The sequence below is a fragment of the Musa acuminata genome, chromosome BXJ2-5 (assembly GCF_036884655.1).
Source record: "Musa acuminata AAA Group cultivar baxijiao chromosome BXJ2-5, Cavendish_Baxijiao_AAA, whole genome shotgun sequence".
Lineage (NCBI taxonomy): Eukaryota > Viridiplantae > Streptophyta > Magnoliopsida > Zingiberales > Musaceae > Musa > Musa acuminata.
In genome coordinates, this window is record NC_088342.1 from 19155630 (window position 1) to 19173771 (window position 18142).

At 39.5% G+C, this 18142-nt stretch overlaps 1 protein-coding gene across 1 annotated transcript; it reads right to left on the reverse strand.

Moving 5' to 3' along the window:
• Positions 1–613: 613 nt before the first annotated feature.
• Positions 614–16165, reverse strand: LOC135612570 (ubiquitin carboxyl-terminal hydrolase 17-like). Its single transcript, XM_065109013.1, has 11 exons — positions 15431–16165; positions 8735–9833; positions 8547–8635; positions 7791–7876; positions 7536–7698; positions 5736–5859; positions 5455–5612; positions 2179–2263; positions 1859–2071; positions 1633–1694; positions 614–1546 (listed from the first exon to the last, which is right to left on the reverse strand). The coding sequence occupies exons 1-11, from the start codon at positions 15709–15711 to the stop codon at positions 859–861; spliced, it is 3048 nt and encodes a 1015-aa protein (XP_064965085.1). The 5' UTR covers positions 15712–16165; the 3' UTR covers positions 614–858.
• Between the last annotated feature and the right edge of the window lie 1977 nt (positions 16166–18142).

Sequence of the window (18142 nt, forward strand, 5' to 3'; positions counted from 1 at the left end):
ATAGTGGCAACTGGTGGCTGTACTTTTATGGACTATATTAGATTCGAGATTGTGCTGTATACCTTGAGATCTGTATGCATAAACAAAGGATTCTATATGCTCCTAAATGTTTAAGGTGCTTTGTTGGATGCTCAAGCTCAGCCTTACGCTGTGTGAAACCTTTTTGGCCAGTTGACACTCTTTAGAGCAAGTGCTGCAAGGCTTAGAATACGTTATCAAGACAGTTCGCATAAGTACGGACCGCAGAAGACGCTAAGCATGGGTGCACGTTGTGCGTGAATCATGATCTGGATCTCTTGAGAGGAATATTAATATGGTCCCATTTCCTGTGAAACGAGTTTGTAAGTTACACGGAAGATGATGGCATAATATTGTGTACTCGCCTTTCTTTTATTTTATCCCTTAGTATTGAGATATTAATCCAGGCTTGATGACGTCTTGAATTTTTCATGCATTTCAATATTAACTAGGGATCTATCTATATTAGCTTTATTACAAGTTAAAAAGTCACATTAAATCGAATGATGGGCTTATATCTCAATCATCGCACTTGTGTTGTGTTAGAATCGCTGGTCCACTGAACTAAGGAAGCAGCAGCAGCACAAGGGAGGGAGAAGAATAATAATCTCTTGTTCTTACTCTTTTGCTCATTGTTCTATATATTACAATCATGTGAATAAGTATTTCTCTAACAAATTAGTTGAAAACCCAACAGAGCCTTTTGTTCTTACAACATCCAGTTTGTATAAGGATTACATACAATTTGCACAGAAAATATGGATTTCCTCTGTCAAAACAAGTACAATAATAATACATTACTACAACCTATTCTGATATACAATTTACAACTGACATCTGTCAGTAAAAGGTTTCAGCTGTTCTTTTGCTGGTGGTACAACTTCTCCTCAACACACTAGGCTTAAGCTTAGATGGGGTAACCCAGCCGGTATCTCTACTCCTACCGCAGTCTGTTAGTTTCCTACACTGGTTAGTTGTGTCAGAAAACAAAATGGGAGATCCTCCATCCTGCAAACCCCAAACCCTGTCATCCACAACACCATCTGCCTTATAGCTTGCAGCTTCAGAGGAATGATTCGAGTACAAAGAGGGGCTCAAGGAACCATCCACATCATTCGATAATCTTAAACTGCCATTCCAACTCTGACGATCCAAGTCGCCGAATATGTACTCCGAGTACTCATCAGTGCTTGTAGAGTTCCTTGTGCTTTCGGTGCTGCAGGAAGCTTCGTCTGAGCAGCTGATGAGGGAAGAACTATCACTCGAAGAATCCGACTTGGGGACACAAAATATTCCATTGAGGAAATTATTAGGTTCGTAACTGAAATGGTATCCGGTTGTCCAGTTGGGTTCAGCTTGGTTTCTATGGTGGGCAGATGGTAAATCAGACATTGCAGTTACAGCATTCGAGCTCGCTTTCTCTCTGTCAGAACCAGAACAAAACACTTCCTTTGACCTGCTTCTCTTACTCACTATTTGGTCTGGGGACAAGGTGCTACTTATCAAGCTTGGGGGATGTGGTGAGCATCTGATGGGGAAAAAAAAGAGTTCAAGTTAGTAGCCTCGATTATGGCTAAAAATAATATATGGGAAGCAATATCACCTAACACTTACCTAGCATAAAGAAGCATATATGCATTTTTTGATAATACTGTTTCAAGATCCACTGGTTTTACCTGCATTTGTCATTAACATGGGTTTCAGTATTAAATTGTTGGAAATGTAAATGTCAGTTGTGTGACTTGGTTAATACTCAACTGAATTAACATGCGACAAAAGTTTATGGACGATTTCCTACAGCAAAAAAAAAAAAAAACACATGTCAAAAAAATAATCATACCGTGCTGTCATCAGTCTTGTACCATTTTCCTTGTCTATTCTTGACGTAACACACATAGTGACCAGAAAAAGAAGCATTCATGACATCCAAGTGAACCACCACTGCATAAAGCTTGTACATTGGAGATTTGTCATTGGATCCATGCATGTAAGGAGCTAAATCAAGGTACTCTGGAAAACAAACTGCCTTGTTGAGTTTGCCAAATTTTCCAGACTGCAGGGCATAGTTAAAAACATGTCAAAACAAAATCAATTGCAGTAGCAAAGAATTGTTTCTATATTGAACAAATTAGTGACTAAATTTGTTCAGCTAAGAGTTACCTGAAAGCGTTTTAAGGCGATCGTAAGGATATTAGGAGCATCTACTATTGTCAACTTCTTTTTTGCACGCTCATATGATTTGCATCTGCCAGGGTGTCAAATGAGATACAAGTACCTCATGGCAAAATAGGAATAGTCTACAATAATAAATGTGCAGAGAAGATAGGACAATATGTAGCAAAAGAGCATATGAACATTTGTAAATAGGTTTGAGCACATGCACTGCATATGATGCACACAAACACAAAAAGATGAAATGGCTTTGGAAAAAATTGTTGAGTTAGCTATCCTATGCAATGCACTTTTGCCCAGTGATTTGCCCATTAAAATATTTTCAATAATGATGCCTGCAGCGCAAGGAGATTATCAAAATTGTCAATATCATCTTTGCTTCAAAATGTAAAAGATACAAGAGGGCTAGGGGTTTGTGACTATCGGGAACCAACATCTTCCACATTATACATACCAGACAAAAAGGGAAAAAATCAATTAGTGCAACAAACACACACTAGGACTCCACTAAAGACATATTTACCAATAACATACGAAATCAAAACTGTAAATACACATGATATGGATCTAGTTGGTAAGAAGTATCTTGATCATGGTCTGCCATACCGAAGCGTACCGCCCATACCGGGCGGTACGTACCGGTCCGATGGGTTTTCGGTACGCGGACCGCCCGCTACCGGGCGGTACGCCCCAAAAATCCCCGTATCGGGCGATACGGGGCAAAATCGGGCGGTAACGGTCGAAATTTCGACCATTACCGTCCGGCACCACTCGGTACCGCCCGGTACCACTCGGTAACGGTCGAAATCGACCGTTACCGCACTGTAGCAGTGCTACAGTGTTCCAACGGTCAAGTTTATGTGCGGAAGGGGAAGGGGAAGACAGTGGATAAATATGAACAAATACGACAGAGCATACATGATATAGACACAGAAAGAGGCTCATCGTATTATGGAGAATCATACGGGCAACAACAATATGGTGATAATTGGTCATCCTTCTCTGAGCAACAACATTATACAGAACAGCACCAATATATGCCTCAAGAGTTGCCTCGGACAAATATGATTCATGACGATCAATCTACGATCAGCACCACATTGATGCATCAATGGCACACGGTGTATCAATACACTATGTCATGGGATCAATTTCATGATTGGGTCCAACAAACGTATCATATTGATATGTATCGGATCGAGGACCCCGATCCACCACCCGTGGAAGCCCGTTGTTCGTTTTGGTGGTAGAACAACAATCAGGTATATCTAGATATGTGATAATTTATTTCATTTGAATTTTAGAGTTTATATTGTAACAAAATAGTCTAACAATTCAACTGATTTTTCTGTAGATATTTCAATCTATAACGGGCTGAAATACGAACCTCGAACAAGACTACCTCAAAGCCTGAAAAAGATATGTGATACTATTTTTACCTAATTTACATTGATTTTGCTAAACTTATACAATTACTATATTTATTTGTAACTTGAAAACCCTATCCTAACTTTTTTTTTCTAATTTTCAGGTATTTTGGAGGGATAAATCGGTAAAATCGGGTGTACCGCTCGGTACACCTCGGTATACCGGTCGGTACACCCGTACCGTACCGTACCGAGCCCGGGTCGAAACTCCGGTACGGTACGGTATGGCGGACCTTAATCTTGATGTCCTCAAGTTTTTACATAATAAGACTGCAGAAAATAAAACTGCAAACTTCAGTTAAGATATGAGGCAGGATTCATTTTGAAGAAGAAACTCCCATGAAATCAATTCGGGTCTAGAGTAGAACTCTTGGTATATCTTGAAATTCATAATGGAAATACTGTTGGCCTTTGGAATACATACTGATTTATGCACCGATAAGGTCCATAACACTTTCTCAAAGATCTACAACTTTTCTTTTGATAACATCAGATAATTAGTTCTTGTTCTAGTTAAATTTTTCCGTCCAAAGGTTTTGGTTTCATGTATATAAAAATGTGCAAGTTCAAAATCTTCCATAAGATAAATAACTTGATGAAATTTATTCCAAAATTATTGTGCGAGCCTATAATGCAGTTTACCTGCTCTTCATTTGTCAGTTTTTGGCTAAATATTTGCTAGTCTTTTGCATACAGATGATATGAGACTGAGACTTAAACAGACATAACCAATTAAAAGGTTAATTAGTCATCCCTTCAAAGATAACCAATCTTACGCGGTGAAACTGCTTGCCATGTAAGCATCTCATGTTAATCAGACCTGCGAACTAACCTTACGAAATAAGAGAAGGGATGGCCACCTACAGATATTTTAGGCACTGACAAGTTTCTTGGGAGCATAGCATCCCTCTCTAGCTTCACTCTCTTTACTATCATATTTATAATTCATTAAGGGTTATAAATAGTATCTGCAGATGATTGAGGATTATTTTAGCGCTCTAATCCCTCTCTAGCTTCTCTCTGGTTTTCTTATTTTGTTTCATAAGTCTGCAAAATCCAACATCAGTTGTCATTTGTTGCCTAAATATTAAAGATACTAAGAGGATTTGCATTATCCAAACTTAATACCAATTTATGTGCATAATTCTCTAAACAGAAACCTTTATCTTTTTAAGTTCCTTTTATCTAAAATGTCATCGTGGTTTTAATTCTGAATTATATCTTCACTAGCACCATAGTTATCCATGGAAAGCTCATGTTTTTAGATAGCCACCAACCACCCAAAGGTGGCAATCGCATTCATGGAACATGAGGTCTTGTAAAAGTAAATCAAATTTTCATCATTTCTGCAGTTCATAATATCAATGCCTCTGGCAGATGGTAATAGCCACATTCTTTTACTTTGTAAAGTCAAGAATGCTTTGGAATGCTAAATTGTATGGCAAAATAGTGCCAAATAATTTATCAGAATGTTAATGTTTCCCTAAAGCCATATGACACCTTGAATCATCAAGGAACTGCATTATAGAAGAAAAACATGGTACAGGAGAAAATACTTCAAATCCTTGACTAAGATGGAAAAGAAACTAACACCTTAAAATTTTTATATCAGTACTTTGGGTTTATTGACAAATTTGCTATTGACAGGTAAACATGAATCAGACAATCCATCATTTTTCCAGAAGATGGGACAATAAAAGTTCAACATAGTCTATCTGTTTGTGCACTAGAGGTTGAATCATCTAATGCTTCGACATGAATCATTAAAATAATAAGGGCTTCAATGACTAACAAGCATACCATCTTGCTGCCATTGAAAATGGTTCTGAAGACTCACCTAAGGCAATGGTATTTGTTCTCTCCATCCAAAATCTCAGTAGTTGTAAATCGTCGCAGTGCTTCTTCAAGGGTTCCAACGTGCCCTTCTATTTCTACCGTAAGATCCATCAGACGCTCATATCTCTCAGATCTGCTGTGGCACTTCATACATTTTATCTAAATTTTCCAAGAATTTTGAGTTAGCATTAACCATTTTCAGAACAATGACTCAAAATAGTTTATCGCCAAAAGATAATAAAATAATTTTAAAAAAATCAATTAAACGACAAAAAGCAAAACCTTTGACTGAAGATAACCACCAAAGGTCAGTTGTATAAGAGTAGTTTCTTCAGCCCAATAATGATCAACTGCATGAGCCCCAGCTTCCTTGAGGCAAACAGATTGCATTGCATCAATGGCATATCTGTCAAAGAAAAACGAAAATCAAATGCCTTTGAAAGTGAATAGTAAATTATTTCCACCATCAGCACATAAATCTTACAGACTTGATCAGTCAACAATGCACCAATCAATGATTACATCCTTAAACACAACCTATGAGGATCCTAAACTTTCTAGATTGGAGTAACTTGGTAAGTCTCTTGATACATCAGATAATCTACCATGCCAAACCTTTTCAATGTGACAAACAGAGAACTTGTTGAAGTCCATACATGCAAAAGTATCTTCATTTGAATTCCATCATCTAGCTATTTGGAGCACCATACATGCAAAAAAATACTAACAAATTCCACATATTAGGTTTTTAGTCAATATGAGCAATGTTCATGATACCTACATACACGATACTAGAATCATTGACCAAAACTCGGGAAAGGAGAGGTCATCCAACAAAGGCACACGTAAGCAAGGTATACAGTTTCGAATAATACCACCCGGTACGGGCGGTACATATTGATCCGACAAGAAACCGGTACACGTACCGCTCGCTACCCATCGGTATTTTTTATTTAAAATATATATATATATATATATATATATAAAGGCAATGTCGAACATTTTTTAAAAATTATTTATATATAATATATATAAATATATAAATAAATAGATATATAAATAAAAGATTATATATATATATATATATATAGAGAGAGAGAGAGAGAGAGGCGACGTCGTCATTGTTTTTAAAATATATATATATATATAAATAAAAGATTATATATATATAGAGGCAACGTAGCCTCGTGTGGGGGAAAGGGAGGCGATGTCGCCGAAATTTTTTTTACTATTATATATACATATACATATATATATATATACATATATATACCGAACGGTATACCGCTCGGTATAAAGTATCATACCGTACCGAGAGAAGGCCGAAACTCTGGTACGGTATGATATTTCAATTCTTGCACGTAAGCATGCTGTGTTAGGCAATAAATTCATAAACAAAGTCAATAGACAAACTTGAACAAGCAAAGATGTACACTATCTAATATCAAAGGTTGTTTAGTTAGTATTCGAGAATGTGATGATTGTCTCAGCTGCTCACATGGCCAGAATAGTGGATCTTGTACTTGAAAATAGTATTCAGTAGCAAGCACTCCATACAGCTAGTACAATTTCTTTTTTTCTCTAAATGAAGCTGCCTTTTACGCAGTTATATCCTGATAAAAAAAACCAAGTGTTGTGACTACTGGTTAGCCACTTGTTGAAAATTATCATAAGAGCAGGATTTATAAACAACCCCCAAACAGACAAAAGTACTTTCAATGGATGAATGATAGATATTACATGCTATCTAACTATAGTTATAAGAGCATTTTTCATCAGACTGAGAGACATGTTCTCCAGCTCCATGATCCTGAAATTTAACATTACCAAACTCCATATAAGTACTACAACAAACTAATGGGACCTGCTTAGACACAACCTGTTATGAAACTTTACTAATAAAATTGCTCTAGAACTCAGATGCGCCAACAAATCTCAGTCAAGCATAGACATGGGCTAGGTATTCATCTAACTTTAATTGTACAACTACAAAAAGCAATGAAGCTACTATCTTAGCAAAGGCATCTTATAAGATTGTCTAATTAGAATTCATTTCACATCACTATATAATACTTGTATCACCTTAAAAACTCATGGGCATCTTCTTCTCTCCCATGACCAAGATGACTTCCAATTTCATGCATGTGGGAAAGTATGCCAGCAGGTGATAAGGGGGATTCTCCTAGTTTTGCCTTCATAAGGAGATTTTCTAGTTCACATGTGAAACACCATTCTCTCTTTGGACCTGTTATGAAAAGTTTTGAAACACAAATAAGAGACACATTCTTTTAATTGACAAAAGCAAAGAGAATGGGAATGTTCAGTGGAGGAACATGCATGTTTTTGAATGAAGCCCTTGAAGAAGATAAGCAGTCAGCGGCGGAGTAAATGCCAAACACTGGAGCACAGCATTTGCATAACAGCTGCAGAAAAAAAAATAAAAACATGCATATTAATGAAAGGTTCCTCAGAGACGGCAGTAACAATCTGCAACAACTTGATTGGCTTCATATTTTCATTAGTGTTTTCAAAAAGAATTCATGTTTCAGCATTATTCTCAACAGTAAATTTGGTGGAATGAATTTTTAGTTCACCAAAATAGAGTAAAACTCATGGCATAGCATAGAAGTTCCAATGCTATGTAGTTTGTAATGACAACAAATCATATGACCAACAGTAAACATAAACTACGTATATTTATATTATGGGAAAAAAAGTATATTTAAGTGGAAACCTAAAAGCACAAAGCTTGACCAGATGCTTAAAAAGAATGTAAGAGGGAAAAAAAAGGTCATCAAACTCAAAGAGTAATAACAATGAAATTCATCAAAAACTGCCTGTATAATGTGCAAGCAAATGAAATTAATGACCAATAGTTGATAATGAGAATCTCATGCTTATGACATAACAAATATGATTGTTAACTAGTATGGAAAATAAATACAGAGAAAAATCAAGAGAACCATATTGGCCAAGGTTATCTCATGCAAAGATCGCACAAGTATTGTAAAATTCATAAGACACATAGTTTCGAGCTTATGAACTGAACGGAAAATTTTCAGGTATCAAGGTGCATTCTAACAAATACTTTACCTATTGTGGCAGTTTATTAAACCACTAGGACGTAACACCACTTTGTCAAAGTTGTAAAGTTTGACAAAGTAATCATATGGAAAGAGCATCTGAAAAAGCAGGAAGAGCCATGTATTAACAATACCCAATAAGGAAAAAGTGATGGTATAACTTGGGAGTATCAAAATAAGAAGCTAAATAATTCAAACCTTAATTTTTTTGGAAAAATCATATCCAGAACTAGACCTATGCTGCCTTGAGACTTTTGAAAGCTTTAGCTGCTGAACAACTCTTTGTACAGATGTTTTTATGTCACTGGAATGGGAACCTGCATTTTGGTACAATTTCATGGGAGCTTTAGGAGCATTCTCTACTTTTTTAGAGGCATCATTTGACATAGAATTCCCCACAAGAGATACTTGATCAGCAATAGCAGATGACAAAGACATCAGACTTTTAGACTGCACTAGCTGTACACCATAACTTCTTAAACTATCAAGACCCTCCGATTCAGTGATAGAAGCTGATGAGCTTGTGCGATCAATTGCTCCCAACATAGAAGTTCTTGAAGAAAGTATTTCATTTCTAGACTTAGTTTGAGAGCGTATAGTCTCATCAGAAAGGTTGGAGGACTGCAACTGGGGTGTGACATCTGAGTGATTGTGATGGATTTCTTGGTAAACTTCAAATTCTGTCGATTCAACAGTCCTATTGCTTTGAGACACACTGGGTCCAAAAGTTCCATTCTCACATTGACCACCATCTTTAGAGGATTTAATATTTGAACAACTTTCAGAACCAATGAGGTTTGAGCCACGACTACACTCGACATCTCCAGATGCAAAGGAGGATGTTCTCTGATCAACTTTTGTACTTAATTTCTTAGCAGAAACATCAGAAGAAGAATGTTCTCTGATTCCAGTTTTGTGGAGTAAAGTAGGGTGAGCTGTAGAAGAAGAGTCAACAAATGATCCAACAGGGACAGCGAACATTGAGCAACTTGAGGATGAAGAGTTAGAGGAAGAATCAGAAGTGCTTTCTGTTCCTGATGAGTCCATAAATTCATCATCACTAAAAGCTTCAGATGAATAGCTTGATTCAGATGATAGTTTCTTGGAGAATGACATGACAGCCTCCTGTGACGTTCCTCCAGTACGCAGACTGCCATTGCATATTTTGGATCTTTCAGCTGGTAGCTCCTTCGGTCTTGTAACACCATCTTGACCATCATAATGATCATCAACTGAAGGAGAACAACAAATGTTCTTGTGTCCTTGTCTCCAATGGATTATCTGGCATGTCCTTGAGCTGCAAGTTCCATGCAGAAACAGGTAAATGCTGAGTACTGAATGAGTTAAATCAGAAGTTAGATGCAGCACATAACAGCTATAACCATGTGAATATATGCTTTAAAATGATGGAAATGAAATACTCATCAACAGTACAAGTACAACAATAAATACCATAAGAAATATCTTTAAAAGGCCAAACAATAAACTTTCCAGATGATCACGTATAGTTTAACAAAAATTCAATATCTGCATGATCTAAATAGTACTCCCTGTGAAATAAGGAAACATGTAATTGAGTCCTTATTTCCTTACCAACTTATTTCAGCATATTTTCTGTACTTCCTCTTCTATAATAATCATGGTAATAGGCAGATAAATATTAATGCAAAAAAAGAAAATGCTCTATTCATAGTTGCACAGCACACATTTTGGACCAGTCACCCTAACAAATCGGCAAACATACCACATCTGATGGAACACAGTTTGCCTCATTGTGTGCCTTGTGCACCTAACTCAACGAGAGATACCCGCACATGGAGAATCAATAAAAATCCAAGGAACAAAAGGACTACTGGATGTGGCGAGCCATTGCAAAAGGATCATCACGCTGTCACGGACAAAATTGTAAATGGGGTGTTCGATGTAATGGTTATGTATGTTTGTGTCTTTCGATTTTATTTATGCTTTGCACAGCATATAAAGGGTTGGCAGTAGGTTTAGCAGTCCCATTTTATTTGGTTTTAGTGGTCATCTTAGGCTTGCAAACAAATGTTATATCATGTGGACACTTGTGGGGATTTCGGTCTGTAGTGGACTATTTTGGACCCTTTGTTGTGCGACCGTTCAGAGCTTGTAAAGTATATTTGTAATTTGCATTGGCTATGAAGTGTTTACTGAAATGATTTCTCGTGGATCCCGAGTGAGACGTTTTCTCTAACCCGTTTTCTCTTTTATAGGTCCAAGGGACCATAGGAGGTTTCGGGGAGGCTGACCTTTGCGGATGGACATGCAAGGGTGCTGCACGGCTTATGCAAAACCAGCTAAGTGTGTGGCATATGGTATCAGAGCGGGACAAGCACTCATAGAAACATTTGGCATACAAACGTGGGGGACCTAGCAGGGCTACGTTGAGGGCAGCCAACACGCGCGACCATTTGAGGGAAACGGGCATGAAGATATAGGGAAAAGGAGTCGCTCAAAGGAGCGGACATCTGAGATTGGCATTTAGAGGAATGGACAACCCTTCGCGCAAGAGGCACCACGAGGACAAACAAGCTAAGAAAAATACGTAGCGCACAAAGGTTGGGATGGCTGAGTTAGAGCTACGGCTCGACGTTGGCAACCATACTTGATGGTGCTCAAGGCAAGCGAGGCGCTTGGTAAAGGACGAGACCATGCAAGGTGAAATAGGTTGTTCAGCGACCGAAAGAGTTGTGCAAAGCTCACAGAGGTGAGGGGAATTTCTAACTCGAAGAATTCGGTACTCATGGAAAGGCTTGTATGCGGATGATGGAATATTCGTGGTCATCCCAAGGCGACCGAAACTCGACGCCATGTAACATTGAAACTTTCTCTTCGACATGAGAATGATACATTCATAAGATGTTGAAGTGTGCAGCAAGTTCAACATGTTGCTAGTCCTTGAGGGGTGCAGCAAGGGCTGTATCGGCGAGGAGTCTCAATCTAGCAAGTGCATTTATGGGGATAGAACAATACATAGTTTGTTCAGCAATACGGAATAGTCCAAGGAGATGGTGGTTTCTGAAACTTTCAAAGGGAAGGATGTGAAGAGAGAAGTTGCTCCAACGAGACAAATACCTTGGAGGGATAAGTCCCGATTCTCCGGAAGGAGAATCATGTGCAACGGACCGCACATGTTGAGGAAGAGTACCTCAAGACAACAACCCCACAAAGCTCAACGGACCGAGCGAGTGGCGATGAGTCGTCACATGATCTCGCATGAGATAATGCATTGGGGGATGCATTGCGAGATCAAGTAGGGGAACGACCTAAGACAACACAAAATGGAAGCACACTTGAAGCCGATATAGAGATCGGACTCAATGGAGGGCTGACCCATGGAACGGTGGGCGCAAGGACCACCATTAACTCAATGTAATCGAGGAGCGGAGCAACTTGAGTGTAACTTGGCGAAGTACCCAAGTCACATGAAAGGAGTCGACATAGAAGATGAAACATGGAGCAGAGACACGAAGTTTTCCTTGGACATAAGTCAAGGACATGAACTCTTGCACATGCACCTTATTTCGGAGAAGCATTTGACGGAAGAACTAAGGCGACTCAACTTGCGAAGGCGAAGTTGGGTTCAGAAAGCCTTGGCACAGGGCAAGAGGACGTGAAAGCGAGTACTCTTGAAGAATATGTCACAGTGCTGCCATTCAAGTTGTTATGAACAAAGCGGTACATAACGAAGATTGTGCTGGTAGGGGCAGAGGCCCAGGATCCAAACAATGGTGCACCAATTTCAGCGAAGTCGATGGACTTCGGGAGCTACTAGGTGACGGACTATCCTAGAGATGTGCTTCATCTGGGTGTGAGACCCGAGAGCGGGTGGACGAATGTCGATTGCCAAATGAGCGAACACAATCGAAGGTAGAAGAGGCCCTATGATGTGTTGGCAAAGGCCACACATGAAGGGATCACAATCCGAGTTCATCCCACAAGGATCAGAATGCAATGAAGATGTCACCAGGAGGCGACATGGTGCAGCGGATCGTGGTGAAACAGTTCGTGGCAATGCGATACACACGAATCTAATCCCGCGAGAGACTAGATCATACAAAGGTATGATCGGGAGCTACTGGGATCTCCACTTTAGTGAACAACACAACGACAAGAAAGGCTATGGATTCAAGGAGTAAATGTCTTGGTACCGTAGAGGTGAGTCTTCTATACGTACATCGAATTTTGCATCAGATAAAAGCCTTGGTCATTAGCATATGGGGACTATGTACCACCGAGGGAGTATACCGAATGCAAGTAATAGTGAGTCCCATGGGAGGGACTTGATCATGCAGAGGTATAATCAAAGCGGCTGGAGAGTTGGACTACTTCAGAGCTCATACTCGCTTAAGGGAGCCCGACAAGTCGGAGGACAAGGTCGAGTAAGTGAACATTGCTACCAAGGAAGCTAAGAAGAACATAATCGGTGCGAGCCCTACAACATGATGACAGAGGTCATGCATGGGAGTTGCAATCTATCTTTCCATCAATCAAGGAGAACTGCTTGGAGAACACAGAGGTGTTGAAGCAGGGGATCGAAAGGGGCGAGAAAGCGACGACGAGTCCAAAGGGGCTTAGCTACCCAAAACCAAGCATTGGTTAGAATAAAGGTGGACTCGGAGGAGTGTCATAGAGGCAGATCTACCGATCGTGAAGAAAGGGATGCAGATGCGAGGTGACGGATAGTAGGGTCATGGGCATGGCAGTACCATAATACCGCAGAGGCGGGACTTTCGTGAAGTCATCGATCCCTTACTCTCATGGAGGGAGAGCGCTTGATCGTAAAAGGGGCCGAGAAGGTGGAGAATATGGAGGCAAACTCCAAGTACCGAGACAATGCTGAAGGGTAGAGGCCAGAGAACTTCGTAAGACCGGTGTCAACGAACTTCTCATCAAGATAGCCGAAAGTGGAGGACTTCAAATCAATGCAATAGTGCACGACCAAGGAACGAAGCATGCAGTACGCGGTGTTGAACTTTTGTTACTCAGTGAAGTAGGCGACATAGATGATGGAGAAGACGGTACAATCCCAGAGGCGACCAAAACTATTAGAGACTTACTCCAAGTTAGGGTAAAAACTTCTTGTATTCCAGAAGTTCGATAGCATTGAGAAGGTGAATTACAGTAGCTAACTTAACACAAGGAGTGCAAACACTTCAAGTGCTTTAGAAGTGTGAGCAAAGAGCAGGCGAAGGCTAATAACCAGCTCGATGCATGGAGTACAACCCTCGAGGAGGCAGGCGAAGTCAAGTAACCTTTGTCTTCTCAACTCTTAAGAGAATGGGCGAAACCGAGTATCTCAATTCTCTTATATATCCAACAGAGGAGCTCTACACATGTTCAAAGACCCTTCGAAGAAACCAAATGGAAGACGATAATTGTCAAATCCTCACCAATGGTGATTAGTGCTACTGAGAGTAGATTATCCGCTTCATTTCCCAACATAATGTCAAACAAAAGCGAAAGTGATACAAACCTATTTGAAAGTGACAATTAAGTGAAAGAAGAGTCGATAGGCAAATTTTGTGGAGGAATGACCCAAAAACTTTAAATGTTTGCGAGACGATGCTCGTCTTTTTCTTCGTCTGAAGGATCCGCAGGAACCAATAGTGATCAAAACAACTCAGCCAACCCCACACTAAAGTCAGAGTCATTGGAGAGCTGAAGCAACATGACGGATTAAAAGTTCGACCACTCAACAACAACAACGGAGAGCAGCTGGGAGTTAAAAAGCGTATTGCAATTGGACCAGAATATTAAAGATTCAGGCGAGGAGTTGCAACGTCAGCAAGGGCTTCAACGAGGATGTCGAAGGAATAAGTGGGGAAGAATGTCAGGGATAAAATTGTAAACGGGGTGTTCGATATAATGCTTGTGTATGTTCGTATTTTTCAGTTTTGTTTATGCTTTGCACAACATATAAAGAGCTGGCAGTAGGCTTAGCAGCCCCATTTTCTTTGGTTTTGGTAACCGTCCTAGGCTTGCAAACAAAAGTTGTGTCATGTGGGCACTTGTGGAGATTTTGATTTATAGTGGACCGTTTTAGACCCTTTGTTGTGCGATCGTTCAGAACTTATAAAGTCTGTTTGTAATTTGCATTGACTATAAAGTATTTACTGAAATGATTGTTTGTGGATCTCAAGTAAGATGCTTTCTCTAACCCGTTTTCTCTTTTGTAGGTCCTAAAGGACAATAAAAGGCTTCGGGGAGATTGACCTTTGCGAACGGACACACAAGGATGCTGCACGACTTATGCAAAACCAACTAAGTGCGTGACAACGCGGGCAGAGTTTCTGGAAGTACACCTTCATGATAACAAGTTCCTAGCAATGAATTTGCACACGTCCAATGTCCTGGCTTATGGAGTATCCAGGAAGAAGACACAAGTAATGTGTGGAATTTGCAAAAGAAAGTCGTTGAAGTGTATCTTCTTTTACATATTAAAAACAATCATTTTCTCCCCTCCTATTTCTATCCATCAGCGCCACAATAAATAGGGTTTAGACTAGTACGTTTCTTGTGTTATCGATGAGGAAACGATCCACATAAAAGACGATCAATTCCCATATCTTCTAACCTCAATTACCAGAAGAAATCAGAGTAACAATTAATCACAGTGCAATCTACTTCCAATTTAAACAGTTGCAACACTTCATTTCTCTAGCGACTAATTACATTTCTATAGGGTCAAAAATTCAAATTCATGCATTAAGATTACATGAGATCCACAGGCCATATAGCTCAAGACCGAAATCAGAACCCTAATTCTACCCGATTCCCCAGAATCAAACATCAAAGGAGGTAGAATTCATAAAAAATTCTACAAGATGCCGACAATTTACAGAAGTCATAAAGTCGAAGACCACATACCAGTATCTCACGGCTTTGCACCGGGAGCACCTCGTGGTAGTAGGGCTGCGGCACACGGCACACACCGCCATCTTGGGCCCACCACCGCCTACGACTGGGAGGGGACTCCGGCACCCGAGCCACAAGGCCTCCTCCGCCCGCGCGGCCTCCTCCGCCGCGAGGAGCGCGAGACGCATGACCTCTGCCCGCCTCGCCGCAGCCCGCCTCCACCTCCGCCGGGCCACCAGCGCGAGCAGCGGGCCGAGGACAAGCGCCACCAGGGCAAACCCTAGGGGGGGCATCCTGCCCCCACACCACCGCCCGTCGTCCGGCGCTCCCCCGCCGGCGCGCGCATAGATTCCCGGTGCGGTCACAGGGGATCGTCCCCAATCCTTCCTCTCACACGCTGCTCCTGATTCGACTCCGCCTCCTTGCGATGCTGACGCCAACTACGAGATCAAAATGCTCGCACGCGCTCGATCGGTCGCTCGCTCGCTCGCTCGCTCGCTCGAGGCCGTGACCGGACCGCCCGACTCCTCCTCCTTCACACGCTGCTCCCAATCCGACGCCGCCCCTACGCGTTGATGACGCCGATGATGAGATGAAGATGGTCGCTCGTTACTTGGCGGCCGCAGAGGAAGAAGCCAACGAGTGAAGCCACCAGTCCAATATACAAAGTAAAGTTGTGACGACAAACAGTAGTACAATAATAGTTTCGGAAAGAAGGGGTGATGATGGAAAGCCGGTCAGTATGCGATCGAGTAAACTTGATGATCGGGTAATATCGCTTGGAATCTTTGGTACTGTACAGAGGGTCAAGCTTGATATGGTAGATGACATGATGTTACGTGGAAGAGACAAAAGATCATAAATGTTAGTATTCCAAAGGCTATTTTTCGTACCAGTCCTCCTTTTTCAATTGAAGATAAATTAAATCTTCTAATAAATGAAAAAAAAAAATTTTGATTTAATTAACTATATAGACCTTTTTATGAAATAAATATAATAATATCAAATTATTAAACTAATAAATAATAATATCATATTATGAATAAATAATGAGTTATAGTATTAACAACATCATCACAGACTTAGTTAGAATTATGTATATTATATATTATATGACACCAAAGTGAAATCAGCTCACAAATGTTCGCTTGGACTTTAGCTTTGTGCTAGCAAAGAATGATGGATATAAAGAAAAATAATAATTAGAAAAAGAAAAAAAAAAAATATATATATATATATATAGGTAAAATATCATAATTTTTCAACGATGATAAGAGATTTTCAAAAAATACATCAGTCTAATAATCATATAGTATTTTCATCTAATAGTAAAGACCTCCGAGTTGATACTATATTGAGTATTCCGAATACTCGGTCGTCGTTGTCCGAGACGCTATTATTGAGACTTGAAATTGGTTGGATCAAATAATTGACGGGGTGATTAGATGAAAGAGAGCAATGTTTTTATCTTTTGCATGCTTGTCACCGTCATGCATGTTTTTAGTGTTGACTTCATGCTTAGGTTAGATCTCAATAGGAAATTTATGTTCAAACCCAACCACTCTGGCGTAGCCAGATTTGGAACCCCATTTGATGAATTTGGCAATATGCATTTTAGAGATCAACACCGGGTTTGAGTACTCAACAATAACCACACACACCACACCCATTGCATTGAGAAATCATGCAAATGCTCATGCTCTTAAATTATCTTATACATTTGATTTAAGTTAAACTCAACACGTGAGAGACCGATTTAGTATCATTTTAAATCCTTTCCTATAATGGATATAGAGAAATTAAATAAAATTATCATAAATTTCTTTCTGGAGTTTATGAAAGCATCTATAATAGGATTTGAGTTAACTCAGCTTGGACTACTATTGGTCGATTGTATACAATAAAGTAGACCAAAAGTATTAGAGCACATGTTGATTTTCTAGTTTGTACTCTTATTGGATATGTGAATTTGTATTTTGACATTAAGGCTTTCTCCTTTCAACAAATATGATTAGGTAAATCTACGATGATAAATAAGTTGTGATACTTTAGTTGGGTCTAATCACCTTGGTATTATAGTGCACTTATAATTAGACATCTTATAGGGATACAAACAAGCAAATAACTAATTTATCATATTGAAGCATGAAATATTAGCACTAAATATAAATATGAATAGGTGTATCATATGAATTAGGCCAATACTAACTAATCCCTTAACTGTCGTAATAACTTATTTAGATGGAGGAGGAGCACACAAACAAAATGGAACTTTTTCAAAAGATACAAGTACTCTAAAAGAAAAAAAAAAACTTAATTATTATTATTTTTTTTTTTTGCCAAGACATGCAATCAAGATACAAAATGAAAAAGAAAAAAGTTTAATAAATAAAATATTCCCAAAATTTTACACCGCAAAACATTAGGCTATATTGAGTTTTTTTTTTCCCTAAGAATCTTGTAAATTCGTGAGAAATATGTAACTAATATGTAATAGGCTCTGGCCAAACCCATGATGCGTGAAAGCATAACAAATAGTTGACTTGGCCAAACACATTTGATGTGCACAATCTCGTACCCGTGAGATCGTATTGAATGTGTAAGACACCATCACATCAGCTTTGTGGGTTGACCAAGTCCACCTAAAACAGTATTTAAATTGTAGGCTGTTAGACTAAGAGAGGGGAGGGGGGGGGGGGGGGGGGTTGAATTCGACGATTTAAA